Here is a 19,660-nt window from a genome sequence, read left to right on the forward strand (position 1 = left end):
CCAAACCCCCCTTAATAAAACCTAACACTAACCCCCTGAAGATCACCCTACCTTGAGCCGTCTTCACCCAGCCGGGCAAAAGTGGACCTCCAGACCGGCAGAAGTCTTCATCCGATCCGGGCAGAATAGGACATCCAGACCGGCAGAAGTTTTCATCCAGGCGGAATCTTCTATCTTCATCCATCCGGAGCGGAGCGGGTCCATCTTCAATCCAGCCGGCGCGGAGCATCCTCTTCCATCAACGTCCTAACGAAGAATGAAGGTTCCCTTAAATGACATCATCCAAGATGGCGTCCCTTGAATTCCGATTGGCTGATAGGATTCTATCAGCCAATCGGAATTAAGGTAGGAAAAATCCTATTGGCTGATGCAGTCAGCCAATAAGATTGAAGTTCAATCCTATTGGCTGATCCAATCAGGCAATAGGATTGATCTCGCATTCTATTGGCTGTTCCAATCAGCCAATAGAATGCAAGCTCAATCCTATTGGCTGATTGGATCAGCCAATAGGATTTTTCCTTCCTTAATTCCGATTGGCTGATAGAATCCTATCAGCCAATCGGAATTCAAGGGACGCATCTTGGATGATGTCATTTAAAGGAACCTTCATTCTTCTTTAGGAAGTCGATGGAAGAGGATGCTCCGTGCCGGCTGGATTAAAGATGGACCCGCTCCGCTTCGGATGGATGAAGATAGAAGATGCCGCCTGGATGAAGACTTCTGCCGGTCTGGATGTCCTCTTCTGCCCGGATCGGATGAAGACTTCTGCCCCTCTGGAGGTCCACTTGTGTCCGGCTGGGTGAAGACGGCTCAAGGTAGGGTAATCTTCAAGGGGTTAGTGTTAGGTTTTTTAAGGGGGGTTTGGGTGGGTTTTAGAGTAGGGTTGGGTGTGTGGGTGGTGGGTTTTAATGTTGGGGGGGTTGTATTTCTTTTTTTACATGTAAAAGAGCTGATTACTTTGGGGCAATGCCCCGCAAAAGGCCCTTTTAAGGGCAATTTGTAATTTAGTATAGGGTAGGGAATTTTATTATTTTGGGGGGCTTTTTTATTTTATTAGGGGGCTTAGATTAGGTGTAATTAGTTTAAAATTCTTGTAATTTTTTTATTTTCTGTAATTTAGTGTTTGTTTTTTGTACTCTAGTTAATTTTATTTAATTGTAATTAGTTTTATTTAATTGTAGTTAATTTATGTAATTATTTTAATGATAGTGTAGTGTTAGGTGTAATTGTAACTTAGGTTAGGATTTATCTTACAGGTAATTTTGTATTTATTTTAGCTAGGTAGTTATTAAATAGTTAATAACTATTTAATAACTATTGTACCTAGTTACAATAAATACAAACTTGCCTGTAAAATAAAAACAAATCCTAAAATAGCTACAATGCAATTATTAATTATATTGTAGCTAGCTTAGGGTTTATTTTACAGGTAAGTATTTAGTTTTAAATAGGAATAATTTAGTTAATAATAGTAATATTTATTTCGATTTATTTAAATTATATTTAAGTTAGGGGGTGTTAGGGTTAGATTTAGGTTTAGGGGTTAATAACTTTATTATAGTGGTGGCGGTGTAGGGGGGGCAGGATAGGGGTTAATATGTATAATGTAGGTGGTGGCGGGCTAGGGGTTAATATATTTATAATAGTTGCGGCGGGCTCAGGGAGCGGCGGTTTAGGGGTTAAACATTTTATTTAGTTGCGTTGGGCTCCGGGAGCGGCGGTTTAGGGGTTAATAAGTATAATGTAGGTTGCGGCGGTGTAGTGGGGGCAGATTAGGGGTGTTTAGACTCGGGGGACATGTTAGGGTGTTAGGTGTAGATATTTCCCATAGGAATCAATGGGATATCGGGCAGCAGCGAACATAAGCTTTCGCTGCTGTCAGACTCCCATTGATTCCTATGGCATCCGCCACCTCCAGGGCGGCGGATTGAAAACCAGGTACGCTTGGCCTGAAAAGTGCCAAGCGTACCTGCTAGGTTCTTGATAACTTCCAAAAGTAGTCAGATTGTGCCGAACTTGCGTTCGGAACATCTGGAGTGACCTAACCATCGATCTGTGTCGGACTGAGTCCAGCGGATCGTATGTTACGTCACTATATTCTACTTTTGCCGGTCTCAAGCCTTTGATAAGTAAGGCGAATCAGGCTCGCCACAAATACGCTGCGGAATTCCAGCGTATTTGCGTTTGACAGCTTGATAAATAGAGGCCCAAGACTATTTTTCATCCAGACCACAATATTTTGTCTAAACCAAAACCCTGTATAGAACAAGAAGCACAAACCTCTCCTCGGACTTGTCGTTGGGTAATTATTAAAAATAGTACTTTGATTTTTCTAGAAAATTTGCTGTAAGTGAATTTGGTTAGGTTTTATCTCCTACTAAGGTCTACTTGTTATGGTCTCCAGGGGACATGAGTGCAGAGCAGTAATCCTGTCTGTCATGAGTGCAGTTGTTACCAACTTTGACTATAGACATCTGCAAGTGTAAGTCATGGAGCACAGGAGACTCTTGTGCATTAGAAATACCTTAATTGCATATAAGTCCATAAAAACTTACAGATTGGTCTTCTGTGTTTGCCAGTATGTAATGTATGTAAGTGTCTAGTGTTGTTTGAAACAGCAATAAACTTGATTAGGACATAAATGCAATATGGAGTTGGAATGCATGGGGAAAGTTCTCCAAGACATTTGTATTTTTATTTAATAAAATAAATCTTGAAACATATAGTAACTACCACTCCACATGTTTGTGGTTATTTTTAATTAATAAGCCAGTCCCCCAGTAGTATTTATGATAATTAGGTACTATGAAATAGTGTGGCTATAGCTTTGGGTTTCAAAACCTTCCTACTATAATAATCCTACACAGAGATTTTATTTTCTTAGGCCTAGATTTGGAGTTTGGCGTTAACCGTGAAAACCAGCGTTAGAGGCTCCTAACGCTGGTTTTAGGCTACCTCCGGTATTTGGAGTCACTCGAAATAGGGTCTAACACTCACTTTTCAGCCGCAACTTTTCAATACCGCAGATCCCCTTACGTAAATTGCGTATCCTATCTTTTCAATGGGATTTTTCTAACTCCGGTATTTAGAGTCGTGTCTGAAGTGAGCGTTAGAACTCTAACGACAAAACTCCAGCCGCAGGAAAAAAGTCAGTAGTTAAGAGCTTTCTGGGCTAACGCCGGTTCATAAAGCTCTTAACTACTGTACTCTAAAGTACACTAACACCCATAAACTACCTATGTACCCCTAAACCGAGGTCCCCCCACATCGACGACACTCAATTAAATTTTTTTAACCCCTAATCTGCCGACCGCCACCTACGTTATACTTATGTACCCCTAATCTGCTGCCCCTAACACCGCCGACCCCTATATTATATTTATTATCCCCTAACCTGCCCCCCACAACGTCGCAGCCAGCTACCTACAATAATTAACCCCTAATCTGCCGACCGCAAAGCGCCGCCACCTACGTTATACTTATGTACCCCTAATCTGCTGCCCCTAACACCGCCGACCCCTATATTATATTTATTAACCCCTAATCTGCCCCCACAACATCGCCTCCACCTGCCTACACTTATTAACCCCTAATCTGCCGACCGGACCGCACCGCTATTATTATAAAGTTATTAACCCCTAATCCGCCTCACTAACCCTATAATAAATAGTATTAACCCCTAATCTGCCCTCCCTAACATCGCCGACACCTAACTTCAAACATTAACCCCTAATCTGCCGACTGGAGCTCACCGCTATTCTAATAAATGGATTAACCCCTAAAGCTAAGTCTAGCCCTAACACTAACACCCCCCTAAGTTAAATATAATTTAAATCTAACGAAATAAATTAACTCTTATTAAATAAATTATTCCTATTTAAAGCTAAATACTTACCTGTAAAATAAATCCTAATATAGCTACAATATAAATTATAATTATATTATAGCTATTTTAGGATTAATATTTATTTTACAGGTAACTTTGTATTTATTTTAACCAGGTACAATAGCTATTAAATAGTTAAGAACTATTTAATAGCTAAAATAGTTAAAATAATTACAAAATTACCTGTAAAATAAATCCTAACCTAAGTTACAATTAAACCTAACACTACACTATAAATAAATTAATTAAATAAACTACCTACAATTACCTACAATTAACCTAACACTACACTATCAATAAATTAATTAAATACAATTCCTACAAATAAATACAATTAAATAAACTAGCTAAAGTACAAAAAACATAATTTATGTAAGAACTTACCTGATAAATTCATTTCTTTCATATTAGCAAGAGTCCATGAGCTAGTGACGTATGGGATATACATTCCTACCAGGAGGGGCAAAGTTTCCCAAACCTCAAAATGCCTATAAATACACCCCTCACCACACCCACAAATCAGTTTAACGAATAGCCAAGAAGTGGGGTGATAAAAAAAGTGCGAAAGCATATAAAATAAGGAATTGGAATAGTTGTGCTTTATACAAAAAAATCATAACCACCAAAAAGGGTGGGCCTCATGGACTCTTGCTAATATGAAAGAAATGAATTTATCAGGTAAGTTCTTACATAAATTATGTTTTCTTTCATGTAATTAGCAAAAGTCCATGAGCTAGTGACGTATGGGATAATGACTACCCAAGATGTGGATCTTTCCACGCAAGAGTCACTAGAGAGGGAGGGATAAAATAAAGACAGCCAATTCCTGCTGAAAATAATCCACACCCAAAATAAAGTTTAATGAAAACATAAGCAGAAGATTCAAACTGAAACCGCTGCCTGAAGTACTTTTCTACCAAAAACTGCTTCAGAAGAAGAAAACACATCAAAATGGTAGAATTTAGTAAAAGTATGCAAAGAGGACCAAGTTGCTGCTTTGCAAATCTGATCAACCGAAGCCTCATTCCTAAACGCCCAGGAAGTAGAAACTGACCTAGTAGAATTAGTGTAATCCTTTGAGGCGGAGTTTTACCCGACTCGACATAAGCATGGTGAATTAAGGATTTCAACCAAGATGCCAAAGAAATGGCAGAAGCTTTCTGACCTTTTCTAGAACCGGAAAAGATGACAAATAGACTAGAAGTCTTTCGGAAAGACTTAGTAGCCTCAACATAATATTTCAAAGCTCTAACAACATCCAAAGAATGCAACGATTTCTCCTTAGAATTCTTAGGATTAGGACATAATGAAGGAACCACAATTTCTCTACTAATGTTGTTGGAATTCACAACCTTAGGTAAAAATTCAAAAGAAGTTCGCAACACCGCCTTATCCTGATGAAAAATCAGAAAAGGAGACTCACAAGAAAGAGCAGATAATTCAGAGACTCTTCTGGCAGAAGAGATGGCCAAAAGGAACAAAACTTTCCAAGAAAGTAATTTAATGTCCAATGAATGCATGGGTTCAAAAGGAGGAGCTTGAAGAGCCCTCAGAACCAAATTCAAACTCCAAGGAGGAGAAATAGACTTAATGACAGGTTTTATACGAACCAAAGCTTGTACAAAACAATGAATATCAGGAAGATTAGCAATCTTTCTGTGAAAAAGAACAGAAAGAGCAGAGATTTGTCCTTTCAAGGAACTTGCGGATAAACCTTTATCTAAACCATCCTGAAGAAACTGTAAAATTCTCGGAATTCTAAAAGAATGCCAGGAAAAATGATGAGAAAGACACCAAGAAATATAAGTCTTCCAGACTCTATAATATATCTCTCTAGATACAGATTTACGAGCCTGTAACATAGTATTAATCACAGAGTCAGAGAAACCTCTTTGACCAAGAATCAAGCGTTCAATCTCCATACCTTTAAATTTAAGGATTTGAGATCCTGATGGAAGAAAGGACCTTGCAACAGAAGGTCTGGTCTTAACAGAAGAGTCCACGGCTGGCAAGAGGCCATCCGGACAAGATCCGCATACCAAAACCTGTGAGGCCATGCTGGAGCTACCAGTAGAACAAACGAGCATTCCTTCAGAATCTTGGAGATTACTCTTGGAAGAAGAACTAGAGGCGGAAAGATATAGGCAGGATGATACTTCCAAGGAAGTGATAATGCATCCACTGCCTCCGCCTGAGGATCCCGGGATCTGGACAGATACCTGGGAAGTTTCTTGTTTAGATGAGAAGCCATCAGATCTATTTCTGGGAGTTCCCACATTTGAACAATCTGAAGAAATACCTCTGGGTGAAGAGACCATTCGCCCGGATGCAACGTTTGGCGACTGAGATAATCCGCTTCCCAATTGTCTATACCTGGGATATGAACCGCAGAGATTAGACAGGAGCTGGATTCCGCCCAAACCAGAATTCGAGATACTTCTTTCATAGCCAGAGGACTGTGAGTCCCTCCTTGATGATTGATGTATGCCACGGTTGTGACATTGTTTGTCTGAAAACAAATGAACGACTCTCTCTTCAGAAGAGGCCAAGACTGAAGAGCTCTGAAAATTGCACGGAGTTCCAAAATATTGATCGGTAATCTCACCTCCTGAGATTCCCAAACCCCTTGTGCCGTCAGAGACCCCCACACAGCTCCCCAACCTGTAAGACTTGCATCTGTTGAGATTATAGTCCAGGTCGGAAGAACAAAAGAAGCCCCCTGAATTAAACGATGGTGATCTGTCCACCACGTCAGAGAATGTCGGACAATCGGTTTTAAAAATATTAATTGAGATATCTTTGTGTAATCCCTGCACCATTGGTTCAGCATACAGAGCTGAAGAGGTCGCATGTGAAAACGAGCAAAGGGGATCGCGTCCGATGCAGCAGTCATAAGACCTAGAATTTCCATGCATAAAGCTACCGAAGGGAATGATTGAGACTGAAGGTTTCGACAAGCTGAAATCAATTTTAGACGTCTCTTGTCTGTCAAAGATAGAGTCATGGACACTGAATCTATCTGGAAACCTAAAAAGGTTACCCTTGTCTGAGGAATCAATGAACTTTTTAGTGAATTGATCCTCCAACCATGATCTTGAAGAAACAACACAAGTCGATTCGTATGAGATTCTGCTAAATGTGAAGACTGAGCAAGTACCAAGATATCGTCCAAATAAGGAAATACCACAATACCCTGTTCTCTGATTACAGACAGAAGGGCACCGAGAACCTTTGTAAAAATTCTTGGGGCTGTAGCTAGGCCAAACGGCAGAGCCACAAACTGGTAATGCTTGTCCAGGAAAGAGAATCTCAGGAACTGATAGTGAGCTGGATGAATCGGAATATGCAGATATGCATCCTGTAAATCTATTGTAGACATATAATGCCCTTGCTGAACAAAAGGCAAGATAGTCCTTACAGTTACCATTTTGAATGTTGGTATCCTTACATAACGATTCAATATTTTTAGATCCAGAACTGGTCTGAAGGAATTCTCCTTCTTGGGTACAATGAAGAGATTCGAATAAAACCCCAGCCCCTGTTCCAAAACTGGAACTGGCATAATTACTCCAGCCAACTCTAGATCTGAAACACATTTCAGAAATGCTTGAGCTTTCACTGGGTTTACTGGGACACGGGAAAGAAAAAATCTCTTTGCAGGAGGTCTTATCTTGAAACCAATTCTGTACCCTTCTGAAACAATGTTCTGAATCCAAAGATTGTGAACAGAATTGATCCAAATTTCTTTGAAAAAACGTAATCTGCCCCCTACCAGCTGAGCTGGAATGAGGGCCGCACCTTCATGTGGACTTAGAAGCTGGCTTTGCTTTTCTAGAAGGCTTGGATTTATTCCAGACTGGAGATGGTTTCCAAACTGAAACTGCTCCTGAGGATGAAGGATCAGGCTTTTGTTCTTTGTTGAAACGAAAGGAACGAAAACGATTATTAGCCCTGTTTTTACCCTTAGATATTTTTTATCCTGTGGTAAAAAAGTTCCTTTCCCACCAGTAACAGTTGAGATAATAGAATCCAACTGAGAACCAAATAATTTATTACCCTGGAAAGAAAGGGAAAGTAGAGTCGATTTAGAAGACATATCAGCATTCCAAGTTTTAAGCCATAAAGCTCTTCTAGCTAAAATAGCTAGAGACATAAACCTGACATCAACTCTGATAATATCAAAAATGGCATCACAGATAAAATTATTAGCATGTTGAAGAAGAATAATAATATTATGAGAATCATGATCTGTTACTTGTTGCGCTAAAGTTTCCAACCAAAAAGTTGAAGCTGCAGCAACATCAGCCAATGATATAGCAGGTCTAAGAAGATTACCTGAACACAGATAAGCTTTTCTTAGAACGGATTCAATTTTCCTATCTAAAGGATCCTTAAAGGAAGTACCATCTGCCGTAGGAATAGTAGTACGTTTAGCAAGGGTAGAAATAGCCCCATCAACTTTAGGGATTTTGTCCCAAAACTCTAATCTGTCGGACGGTACAGGATATAATTGCTTAAAACGTTTAGAAGGAGTAAATGAATTACCCAAATTATTCCATTCTCTGGAAATTACTTCAGAAATAGCACCAGGAACAGGAAAAACTTCTGGAATAACCACAGGAGATCTAAAGACCTAGTCTAAACGTTTAGATTTAGTATCAAGAGGACCAGAATCCTCAATTTCTAATGCAATTAGGACTTCTTTAAGTAAAGAACGGATAAATTCCATTTTAAATAAATATGACGATTTATCAGCATCAACCTCTGAGACAGAATCCTCTGTATCAGAAGAATCATTAGAATCAGAATGATGATGTTCATTTAAAAATTAATCTGTATAAAGAGAAGTTTTAAAAGACTTTTTATGTTTACCAGAAGGAGGAATAACAGACATAGCCTTCTTAATGGATTCAGAAACAAAATCTCTTATGTTATCAGGAACACTCTGAACATTAGATGTTGATGGAACTGCAACAGGTAATGGTACTTTACTAAAGGAAATATTTTCTGCATTAACAAGTTTGTCATGACATTTAATACAAACAACAGCTGGAGGAACAACTACCAAAAGTTTACAGCAGATACACTTAGCTTTGGTAGTTCCAGCACCAGGCAGCGATTTTCCAGTAGTATCTTCTGACTCAGTTGCAACGTGGGACATCTTGCAATATGTAATAGAAAAAACAACATATAAAGCAAAATTGATCAAATTCCTTAAATGACAGTTTCAGAAATGGGAAAAAATGCCAGTGAACAAGCTTCTAGCAACCAGAAGCAACAAAAGATGAGACTTAAATAAAATGGAGACAAAATTGACGCCCAAATTATTTGGCGCCTAAATGCTATTAGCGCCAAAAATGACGCGACATCCGGAACGCTGACATTTTTGGCGCGAAAACACGTATGACGCCGGAAATAGAAAAAAAATTCGCGCCAAGAAAGTCCGCGCCAAGAATGACGCAATAAAATGAAGCATTTTCAGCCCCCGCGAGCCTAACAGCCCACAGGGAAAAAGTCAAATTTTAAGGTAAGAAAAAAATGATATATTCAAATGCATTATCCCAAATATGAAACTGACTGTCTGAAATAAGGAAATGTTGAACATCCTGAGTCAAGGCAAATAAATGTTTGAATACATATATTTAGAACTTTATAAAAAAAGTGCCCAACCATAGCTTTAGAGTGTCACAGAAAATAAGACTTACTTACCCCAGGACACTCATCTACATGTTGTAGAAAGCCAAACCAGTACTGAAACGAAAATCAGCAGAGGTAATGGTATAAATATAAGAGTATATCGTCGATCTGAAAAGGGAGGTAAGAGATGAATCTCTACGACCGATAACAGAGAACCCATGAAATAGACCCCGTAGAAGGAGATCATTGAATTCAAACAGGCAATACTCTCCTCACATCCCTCTGACATTCACTGCACGCTGAGAGGAAAACTGGGCTCCAACCTGCTGCGGAGCGCATATCAACGTAGAATCTAGCACAAACTTACTTCACCACCTCCATAGGAGGCAAAGTTTGTAAAACTGATTTGTGGGTGTGGTGAGGGGTGTATTTATAGGCATTTTGAGGTTTGGGAAACTTTGCCCCTCCTGGTAGGAATGTATATCCCATACGTCACTAGCTCCTGGACTCTTGCTAATTACATGAAAGAAAATAAAAAAGAACTAAGTTACAAAAAATAAAAAAATATTTACAAACATAAGAAAAATATTACAACAATTTTAAACTAATTACACCTACTCTAAGCCCCCTAATAAAATAACAAAGCCCCCCAAAATAAAAAAAATGCCCTACCCTATTCTAAATTACTAAAGTTCAAAGCTCTTTTACCTTACCAGCCCTGAACAGGGCCCTTTGCGGGGCATGCCCCAAGAAATTCAGCTCTTTTGCCTGTATAAAAAAACATACAATACCCAAGCCCCCCAACATTACAACCCACCACCCACATACCCCTAATCTAACCCAAACCCCCCTTAAATAAACCTAACACTAAGCCCCTGAAGATCTTCCTACCTTGTCTTCACCTCATCGGGTTCACCGATCGATCCAGAAGAGCTCCTCCGATGTCCTGATCCAAGCCCAAGCGGGGGGCTGAAGAGGTCCATGATCCGGCTGAAGTCTTCATCCAAGCGGGGCAGAAGAGGTCTTCCATCCGATTGAAGTCTTCATCCAAGCGGGATCTTCTATGGTCATCCATCCGGAGCGGAGCGGCAGGATCCTGAAGACCTCCGACGCGGAACATCCATCCTGGCCGACGACTGAACGACGAATGACGGTTCCTTTAAATGATGTCATCCAAGATGGCGTCCCTCAAATTCCGATTGGCTGATAGGATTCTATCAGCCAATCGGAATTAAGGTAGGAATATTCTGATTGGCTGATGGAGTCAGCCAATCAGAATCAAGTTCAATCCGATTGGCTGATCCAATCAGCCAATCAGATTGAGCTCGCATTCTATTGGCTGTTCCGATCAGCCAATAGAATGCAAGCTCAATCTGATTGGCTGATTGGATCAGCCAATCGGATTGAACTTGATTCTGGTTGGCTGACTCCATCAGCCAATCAGAATATTCCTACCTTAATTCCGATTGGCTGATAGAATCCTATCAGCCAATCGGAATTCGAGGGACACCATCTTGGATGACGTCATTTAAAGGAACCGTCATTCGTCGTTCAGTCGTCGGCCAGGATGGATGTTCCGCGTCGGAGGTCTTCAGGATCCTGCCGCTCCGCTCCGGATGGATGACCATAGAAGATCCCGCTTGGATGAAGACTTCAATCGGATGGAAGACCTCTTCTGCCCCGCTTGGATGAAGACTTCAGCCGGATCATGGACCTCTTCAGCCCCCCGCTTGGGCTTGGATCAGGAGATCGGAGGAGCTCTTCTGGATCGATTGGTGAACCCGGTGAGGTGAAGACAAGGTAGGAAGATCTTCAGGGGCTTAGTGTTAGGTTTATTTAAGGGGGGTTTGGGTTAGATTAGGGGTATGTGGGTTGTAATGTTGGGGGGCTTGGGTATTGTATGGTTTTTTTTACAGGCAAAAGAGCTGAACTTCTTGGGGCATGCCCCGCAAAGGGCCCTGTTCAGGGCTGGTAAGGTAAAAGAGCTTTGAACTTTAGTAATTTAGAATAGGGTAGGGCATTTTTTTATTTTGGGGGGCTTTGTTATTTTATTAGGGGGCTTAGAGTAGGTGTAATTAGTTTAAAATTGTTGTAATATTTTTCTTATGTTTGTAAATATTTTTTTATTTTTTGTAACTTAGTTCTTTTTTATTTTTTGTACTTTAGCTAGTTTATTTAATTGTATTTATTTGTAGGAATTGTATTTAATTAATTTATTGATAGTGTAGTGTTAGGTTAATTGTAGGTAATTGTAGATATTTTATTTAATTAATTTATTGATAGTGTAGTGTTAGGTTAATTGTAGGTAATTGTAGGTAGTTTATTTAATTAATTTATTGATAGTCTAGTGTTAGGTTTAATTGTAACTTAGGTTAGGATTTATTTTACAGGTAATTTTGTAATTATTTTAACTATTTTAGCTATTAAATAGTTCTTAACTATTTAATAGCTATTGTACCTGGTTAAAATAAATACAAAGTTACCTGTAAAATAAATATTAATCCTAAAATAGCTATAATATAATTATAATTTATATTGTAGCTATATTAGGATTTATTTTACAGGTAAGTATTTAGCTTTAAATAGGAATAATTTATTTAATAAGAGTTAATTAATTTCGTTAGATTTAAATTATATTTAACTTAGGGGGGTGTTAGTGTTAGGGTTAGACTTAGCTTTAGGGGTTAATCCATTTATTAGAATAGCGGTGAGCTCCAGTCGGCAGATTAGGGGTTAATGTTTGAAGTTAGGTGTCGGCGATGTTAGGGAGGGCAGATTAGGGGTTAATACTATTTATTATAGGGTTAGTGAGGCGGATTAGGGGTTAATAACTTTATAATAATAGCGATGCGGTCCGGTCGGCAGATAAGGGGTTAATAAGTGTAGGCAGGTGGAGGCGACGTTGTGGGGGGCAGATTAGGGGTTAATAAATATAATATAGGGGTCGGCGATGTTAGGGCAGCAGATTAGGGGTACATAGGGATAATGTAAGTAGCGGCGGTTTACGGAGCGGCAGATTAGGGGTTAATAATAATATGCAGGGGTCAGCGATAGCGGGGGGCGGCAGATTAGGGGTTAATAAGTGTAAGGTTAGGGGTGTTTAGACTCGGGGTACATGTTAGAGTGTTAGGTGCAGACGTAGGAAGTGTTTCCGCATAGCAAACAATGGGGCTGCGTTAGGAGCTGAACGCGGCTTTTTTGCAGGTGTTAGGTTTTTTTTCAGCTCAAACAGCCCCATTGTTTTCTATGGGAGAATCGTGCACGAGCACGTTTTTGAGGCTGGCCGCTTGCGTAAGCAACTCTGGTATCGAGAGTTGAAGCTGCGTTAAAAATGCTCTACGCTCCTTTTTTGGAGCCTAACGCAGCCTTTATGTGGACTCTCAATACCAGAGTTATTTTTATGGTACGGCCAGAAAAAAGCTGGCGTTAGCTACGCGGGTCGTTACCGACAAAACTCCAAAGCTAGGCCTTACACTTTGGTAAGGTAACAAGACACTTTAGCTAATTGTCCCACCGCACCCACAAACTAATTGTTTACATGATGGTATTTTCTACTGTATATTTTTAAATATCATATACATTGTACTAGCCATTTTTAAAATATTATCTGAACAGCTCCAGATAATATTGCAGATAACTATAAAAATATATATTAATTATACCTGCAAACTATATTTCATTGTGCAAGAAGCACATAACAAAATCTACTCTCCATTGCCTTATATTTGTTAGAGCAATAATGGCTGCCCAGTAAGCCAATAAACATTGTGCTGGGAATGTATAGACTTTTCTAAAACAGAAGTATGTTGGTGTTCTGGAAATAGTGAATGAACATGTTTTTGGCGATAGGATGAGGCTCAAAGTAGTTGAAAAATCAGGGACATTGGCAATTTAAATCAGACCTTGCTTTCTGTTAATAGTTAATATCCTGTGAGGACCACTTATCTTTCCAGTTCCAGTTCTGATATTGAAAACAACTTTATTTCTGGTCAGGTAAGTATTATAGTTATTTTTTTATGAATAAGTATTCAAATAATTAGACAAGACTATAAATACAAAGTATAGATATGATTGTACAAGTCATATGAAATATACATATACATACACAATACATACTTATAATTTGAATATACTCACTTGAAGTTTCCAGGGGCTCTTCCAAGTCCTGGGACAGTATCCGAGCAGCTCGAGAAGCTTCTAGTGCTTGTTGAGCAACAACAGATGCTGAATCAGCCTGAAGACGAGCATCAGCAGCACTGCCAGAGAAATAAAGAAAAATACATTGCACTGGAGACACTTACTAGCAGCTAGAGAGAGGTCAGACTGCCAGCATGGAGATGTTCTGCACTTTAAAACAATAACAGTGATTACACTGTCATGAACAAACTGAAAAACTGCACTACCAAGGAGAGAAAAAACACTACACTACCATGATTAGTATTTGCTACTCTCTAAGAGAAAAAGAGAGAGAGACATCTGCACTGCTAGAGAAGATGACAACAGGCTCGTGGGTATAATGTGCTTGACTGCAAGAGAGATTACTCCATTAGATAAATCATATGTAGCACAAGGACAGCACTGATATAGAAGCAGAATGTGCAGAACCACTAATGAATGACTGCATTTGAAGATGGAAAAAAGAGATTGTACAACACAACAAGAGAAATGTATTCAATGACAGGGAAACTGAACAACATTACCTAAGACATAAGCACTACATTACATACGACATCAGCACTGCATTACCTAAGAAAGTCATAAGCACTACATTAGCAAACACATAAGCACTACATTACCTAAGACATAAGCACTGCATTACCTAAGACATAAGCACTACAATAGCTAAGACATAAGCACTGCATTACCTAATACATAAGCACTACACTACCTAATACATAAGCACTACACTACCTAAGACATAAGCACTACACTACTTAAGACATAAGCACTACACTACCTAAGACATAAGCACTACATTATATTAGACATCAGCAATACATTACAATAGCTAAGATATAAGCACTGCATTACCTAATATAAGCTCTACACTACCTAAGACATAAGCACTACATTATATAAGACATCAACAATACATTACCTAAGACATAAGCACTACAATAGCTAAGGCATAAGCACTGCATTACCTAATACATAAGCACTACACTACCTAAGACATAAGAACTACACTACCTAAGACATAGGCACTACATTATATAAGACATCAGCAATACATTACCTAAGAAAGTCATAAGCACTACATTAGCTAACACATAAACACTACATTACCTAAGACATAAACACTACATTATCTAATACATAAGCACTACACTACTTAAGACATAAGCACTACACTACCTAAGACATAAACACTACATTACCTAATACATAAGCACTACACTACCTAAGACATAAGCACTACACTACCTAAGACATAAGCACTACAATAACTAAGACATAAGCACTAATATTACCTAAGACATAAGCACTACAATACCTAAGACATAAGTACTAATATTACCTAAGACATAAGCACTACACTACCTATGACATAAGCACTACATTACCTAAGACATAAGCACTGCATCACCTAAGACATAAGCACTACACTACCTAAAACATAAGCACTAATATTACCTAAGACATAAACACTACATTACCTAATACATAAGCACTACACTACCTAAGACATAAGCACTACACTACCTAAGACATAAGCACTACAATAGCTAAGACATAAGCACTAATATTACCTAAGACATAAGCACTACATTACCTAAGACATAAGCACTACACTACGTAAGACATAAGCACTACGTTACCTAAGACATAAGCACTACACTACGTAAGACATAAGCACTACATTACCTAAGACATAAGCACTACACTACGTAAGACATAAGCACTACATTACCTAAGACATAACCACTATATTAGCTAAGACATAAACAGTACAATACCTAAGACATAAACACTACATTACCTGACATAAGCACTACACTACCTAAGACATAAGCACTACACTACCTAAGACATAAGCACTACATTACCAAAAACATAAGCAGTAGCACTACATTACTTAAAGGGACATAAAACAGGTTAAGATTTGTGCATCTCCTAAAAAGACTAAAGGCTAGATTTAGAGTTGGGCGGTAGCCGTCAAAACCAGCGTTAGAGGCTCCTAACGCTGGTTTTTACCGCCCGCTGGTATTTAGAGTCAGTCAGGAAAGGATCTAACGCTCACTTTGCAGCCGCGACTTTTCCATACCTACGCCATTTGCGTATCCTATCTTTTCAATGGGATCTTTCTAACGCCGGTATTTAGAGTCGTGGCTGAAGTGAGCGTTAGAAATCTAACGACAAAACTCCAGCCGCAGAAAAAAGTCAGTAGTTAAGAGCTTTCTGGGCTAACGCCGGTTCATAAAGCTCTTAACTACTGTGCTCTAAAGTACACTAACAGCCATAAACTACCTATGTACCCCTAAACCGAGGTCCCCCCACATCGCCGCCACTCTATTAAATTTTTTTAACCCCTAATCTGCCGCTTCGTACACCGCCGCCAGCTACGTTATCCCTATGTACCCCTAATCTGCTGCCCCTAACATCGCCGACCACTATGTTATATTTATTAACCCCTAATCTGCCGCCCCCGCTATCGCTGACACCTGCATATTATTATTAACCCCTAATCTGCGGCTCCGTACACCGCCGCAACCTACATTATACCTATGTACCCCTAATCTGCTGCCCCTTACACCGCCGACCCCTATTTTATATTTATTAACCCCTAATCTGCCCCCCACAACGTCGCCTCCACCTACCTACAATAATTAACCCCTAATCTGCCGACCGGATCTCACCGCTACTATAATAAATGTATTAACCCCTAAAGCTAAGTCTAACTCTAACCCTAACACCCCCCTAACTTAAATATAATTTAAATCTAACGAAATAAATGAACTATTATTAAATAAATTATTCCTATTTAAAGCTAAATACTTACCTGTAAAATAAGCCCTAATATAGCTACAATATAAATTATAATTATATTGTAGCTATTTTAGGATTAATATTTATTTTACAGGCAACTTTGTAATTATATTAACCAGGTACAATAGCTATTAAATAGTTAATAACTATTTAATAGCTACCTAGTTAAAATAATTACAAAATTACCTGTAAAATAAATCCTAACCTAAGTTACAATTAAACCTAACACTACACTATCAATAAATTTATTAAATACAATACCTACAATTATCTACAATTAAACCTAACACTACACTATCAATAAATTAATTAAATACAATACCTACAAATAAATACAATGAAATAAACTAACTAAAGTACAACAAATAAAAAAGAACTAAGTTACAAAAAATAAAAAAATATTTACAAACATTAGAAAAATATTACAATTTTAAACTAATTACACCTACTCTAAGCCCCCTAATAAAATAACAAAGCCCCCCAAAATAAAAAAATGCCCTACCCTATTCTAAATTTAAAAAGTTCAAAGCTCTTTTACCTTAACAGCCCTGAAAAGGGCCCTTTGCGGGGCATGCCCCAAATAATTCAGCTCTTTTGCCTGTAAAAAAAAACATACAATACCCCCCCCCCAAAATTACAACCCACCACCCACATACCCCTAATCTAACCCAAACCCCCCTTAAATAAACCTAACACTAAGCCCCTGAAGATCTTCCTACCTTATCTTCACCACGCCGGGTTCACCGATCGATCCAGAAGAGCTCCTCCGATGTCTTGATCCAAGTCCAAGCGGGGGGCTGAAGATGTCCATGATCCGACTGAAGTCTTCATCCAAGCGGGAGCTGAAGAGGTCCATGATCCGGCTGAAGTCTTCTATCAAGCGGCATCTTCAATCTTCTTTCTTCCGGATCCATGTTCATCCCGCCGACGCGGAACATCCATCTTCACCGACGACTTCCCAACGAATGACGGTTCCTTTAAGGGACGTCATCCAAGATGGCGACCCTCGAATTCCGATTGGCTGATAGGATTCTATCAGCCAATCGTAATTAAGGTAGGAAAATTCTGATTGGCTGATGGAATCAGCCAATCAGAATCAAGTTCAATCCGATTGGCTGATACGATCAGCCAATCAGATTGAGCTCGCATTCTATTGGCTGTTCCGATTGAACATGAATCTGATTGGCTGATTCCATCAGCCAATCAGAATTTTCCTACCTTAATTCCGATTGGCTGATAGAATCCTATCAGCCAATCGGAATTCGAGGGAGGCCATCTTGGATGACGTCCCTTAAAGGAACCGTCATTCGTCGGGAAGTCGTCGGTGAAGATGGATGGATCCGCGCTGGAGGTCTTGAAGATCAGCCGGTCGTCATCGGATTGAAGAACATAGAAGATGCGGCTTGGATGAAGATGTTTGCCGATCCGGATGTCCTCTTCTGCCCGCTTGGATCAAGACTTCAGCCGGAGGATGGACGTCACTCTTCATCCCCCGCTTGGGCTTGGATCAAGATTTCGGAGGCTTGGATCAAGACTTCGGTGGACGGATCGGTGAACCTGGCATGGTGAAGATAAGGTAGGAAGATCTTCAGGGGCTTAGTGTTAGGTTTATTTAAGGGGGGTTTGGGTTAGATTAGGGGTATGTGGGTGGTGGGTTGTAATGTTGGGGGGGTATTGTATGGGTTTTTTTACAGGCAAAAGAGCTGAATTATTTGGGGCATGCCCCGCAAATGGCCCTTTTCAGGGCTGGTAAGGTATTTTGGGGGTCTTTGTTATTTTATTAGGGGGCTTAGAGTAGGTGTAATTAGTTTAAAATTGTTGTAATATTTTTCTAATGTTTGTAAATATTTTTTTATTTTTTGTACTTTAGTTAGTTTATTTAATTGTAGTTATTTGTAGGTATTGTATTTAATTAATTTATTGATAGTGTAGTGTTAGGTTTAATTGTAGGTAGTTTATTTAATTTATTTATTGATAGTGTAGTGTTAGGTTTAATTGTAACTTAGGTTAGGATTTATTTTACAGGTAATTTTGTAATTATTATAACTATTTTAGCTATTAAATAGTTCTTAACTATTTAATAGCTATTGTACCTGGTTAAAATAAATACAAAGTTGCCTGTAAAATAAATATTAATCCTAAAATAGCTATAATATAATTATAATTTATATTGTAGCTATATTAGGATTTATTTTACAGGTAAGTATTTAGCTTTAAATAGGAATAATTTATTTAATAAGAGTTAATTTATTTCGTTAGATTTAAATTATATTTAAGTTAGGGGGTTGTTAGGGTTAGAGTTAGACTTAGCTTTAGGGGTTAATACATTTATTATAGTAGCGGTGAGATCCGGTCGGCAGATTAGGGGTTGATTATTGTAGGTAGGTGGAGGCGACGTTGTGGGGGGCAGATTAGGGGTTAATAAATATAATATAGGGGTCGGCGGTGTTAGGGGCAGCAGATTAGGGGTACATAGGTATAATGTAGGTTGCGGCGGTGTACGGAGTGGCAGATTAGGGTTTAATAATAATATGCATGTGTCAGCGATAGCGGGGGCGGCAGATTAGGGGTTAATAAATATAACATAGTGGTCGGCGATGTTAGGGGCAGCAGATTAGGGGTACATAGGGATAACGTAGCTGGCGGCGGTGTACGGAGCGGCAGATTAGGGGTTAATAATAATATGCAGGGGTCAGCGATAGCGGGGGTGGCAGATTAGGGGTTAATAAGTGTAAGGTTAGGGGTGTTTAGACTCGGGGTACATGTTAGGGTGGTAGGTGCAGACTTAGGAAGTGTTTCCCCATAGGAAACAATGTAGCTGCGTTAGGAGCTGAACGCTGCTTTTTTGCAGGCGTTAGGTTTTTTTTAAGCCCAAACTGCACCATTGTTTCCTATGGGGGAATCGTGCACGAGCACGTTTTTTAAGCTGGCCGCGTCCGTAAGCACCGCTGGTATTGAGAGTTGCAGTGGCGGTAAATATGCTCTACGCTCCCTTTTTTGGAGCCTAACGCAGCCATTCTGTGAACTCTAAATACCAGCGGTATTTAAAAGGTGCGGGAGAAAAAAAGAATGCGTAGCTAACGCACCCCTTTGGCCGCAAAACTCTAAATCTAGCCGTAATTAAAGGGACAGTCAACACCAGAATTTTTG

General features: G+C 39.2%; 1 protein-coding gene across 1 annotated transcript in view; it reads right to left on the reverse strand.

Moving 5' to 3' along the window:
* The window catches only part of JPH4 (junctophilin 4), a 93,682-nt gene that overhangs the window by 37,767 nt on the left and 36,255 nt on the right, over window positions 1-19,660 (reverse strand). The window contains exon 4 of the mRNA XM_053702314.1: window positions 13,661-13,779. Coding sequence (XP_053558289.1) covers window positions 13,661-13,779 — 119 coding nt within the window. The remainder of the gene's footprint in view (window positions 1-13,660; window positions 13,780-19,660) is intronic.

This window comes from Bombina bombina, chromosome 2 (assembly GCF_027579735.1).
Source record: "Bombina bombina isolate aBomBom1 chromosome 2, aBomBom1.pri, whole genome shotgun sequence".
NCBI lineage: Eukaryota > Metazoa > Chordata > Amphibia > Anura > Bombinatoridae > Bombina > Bombina bombina.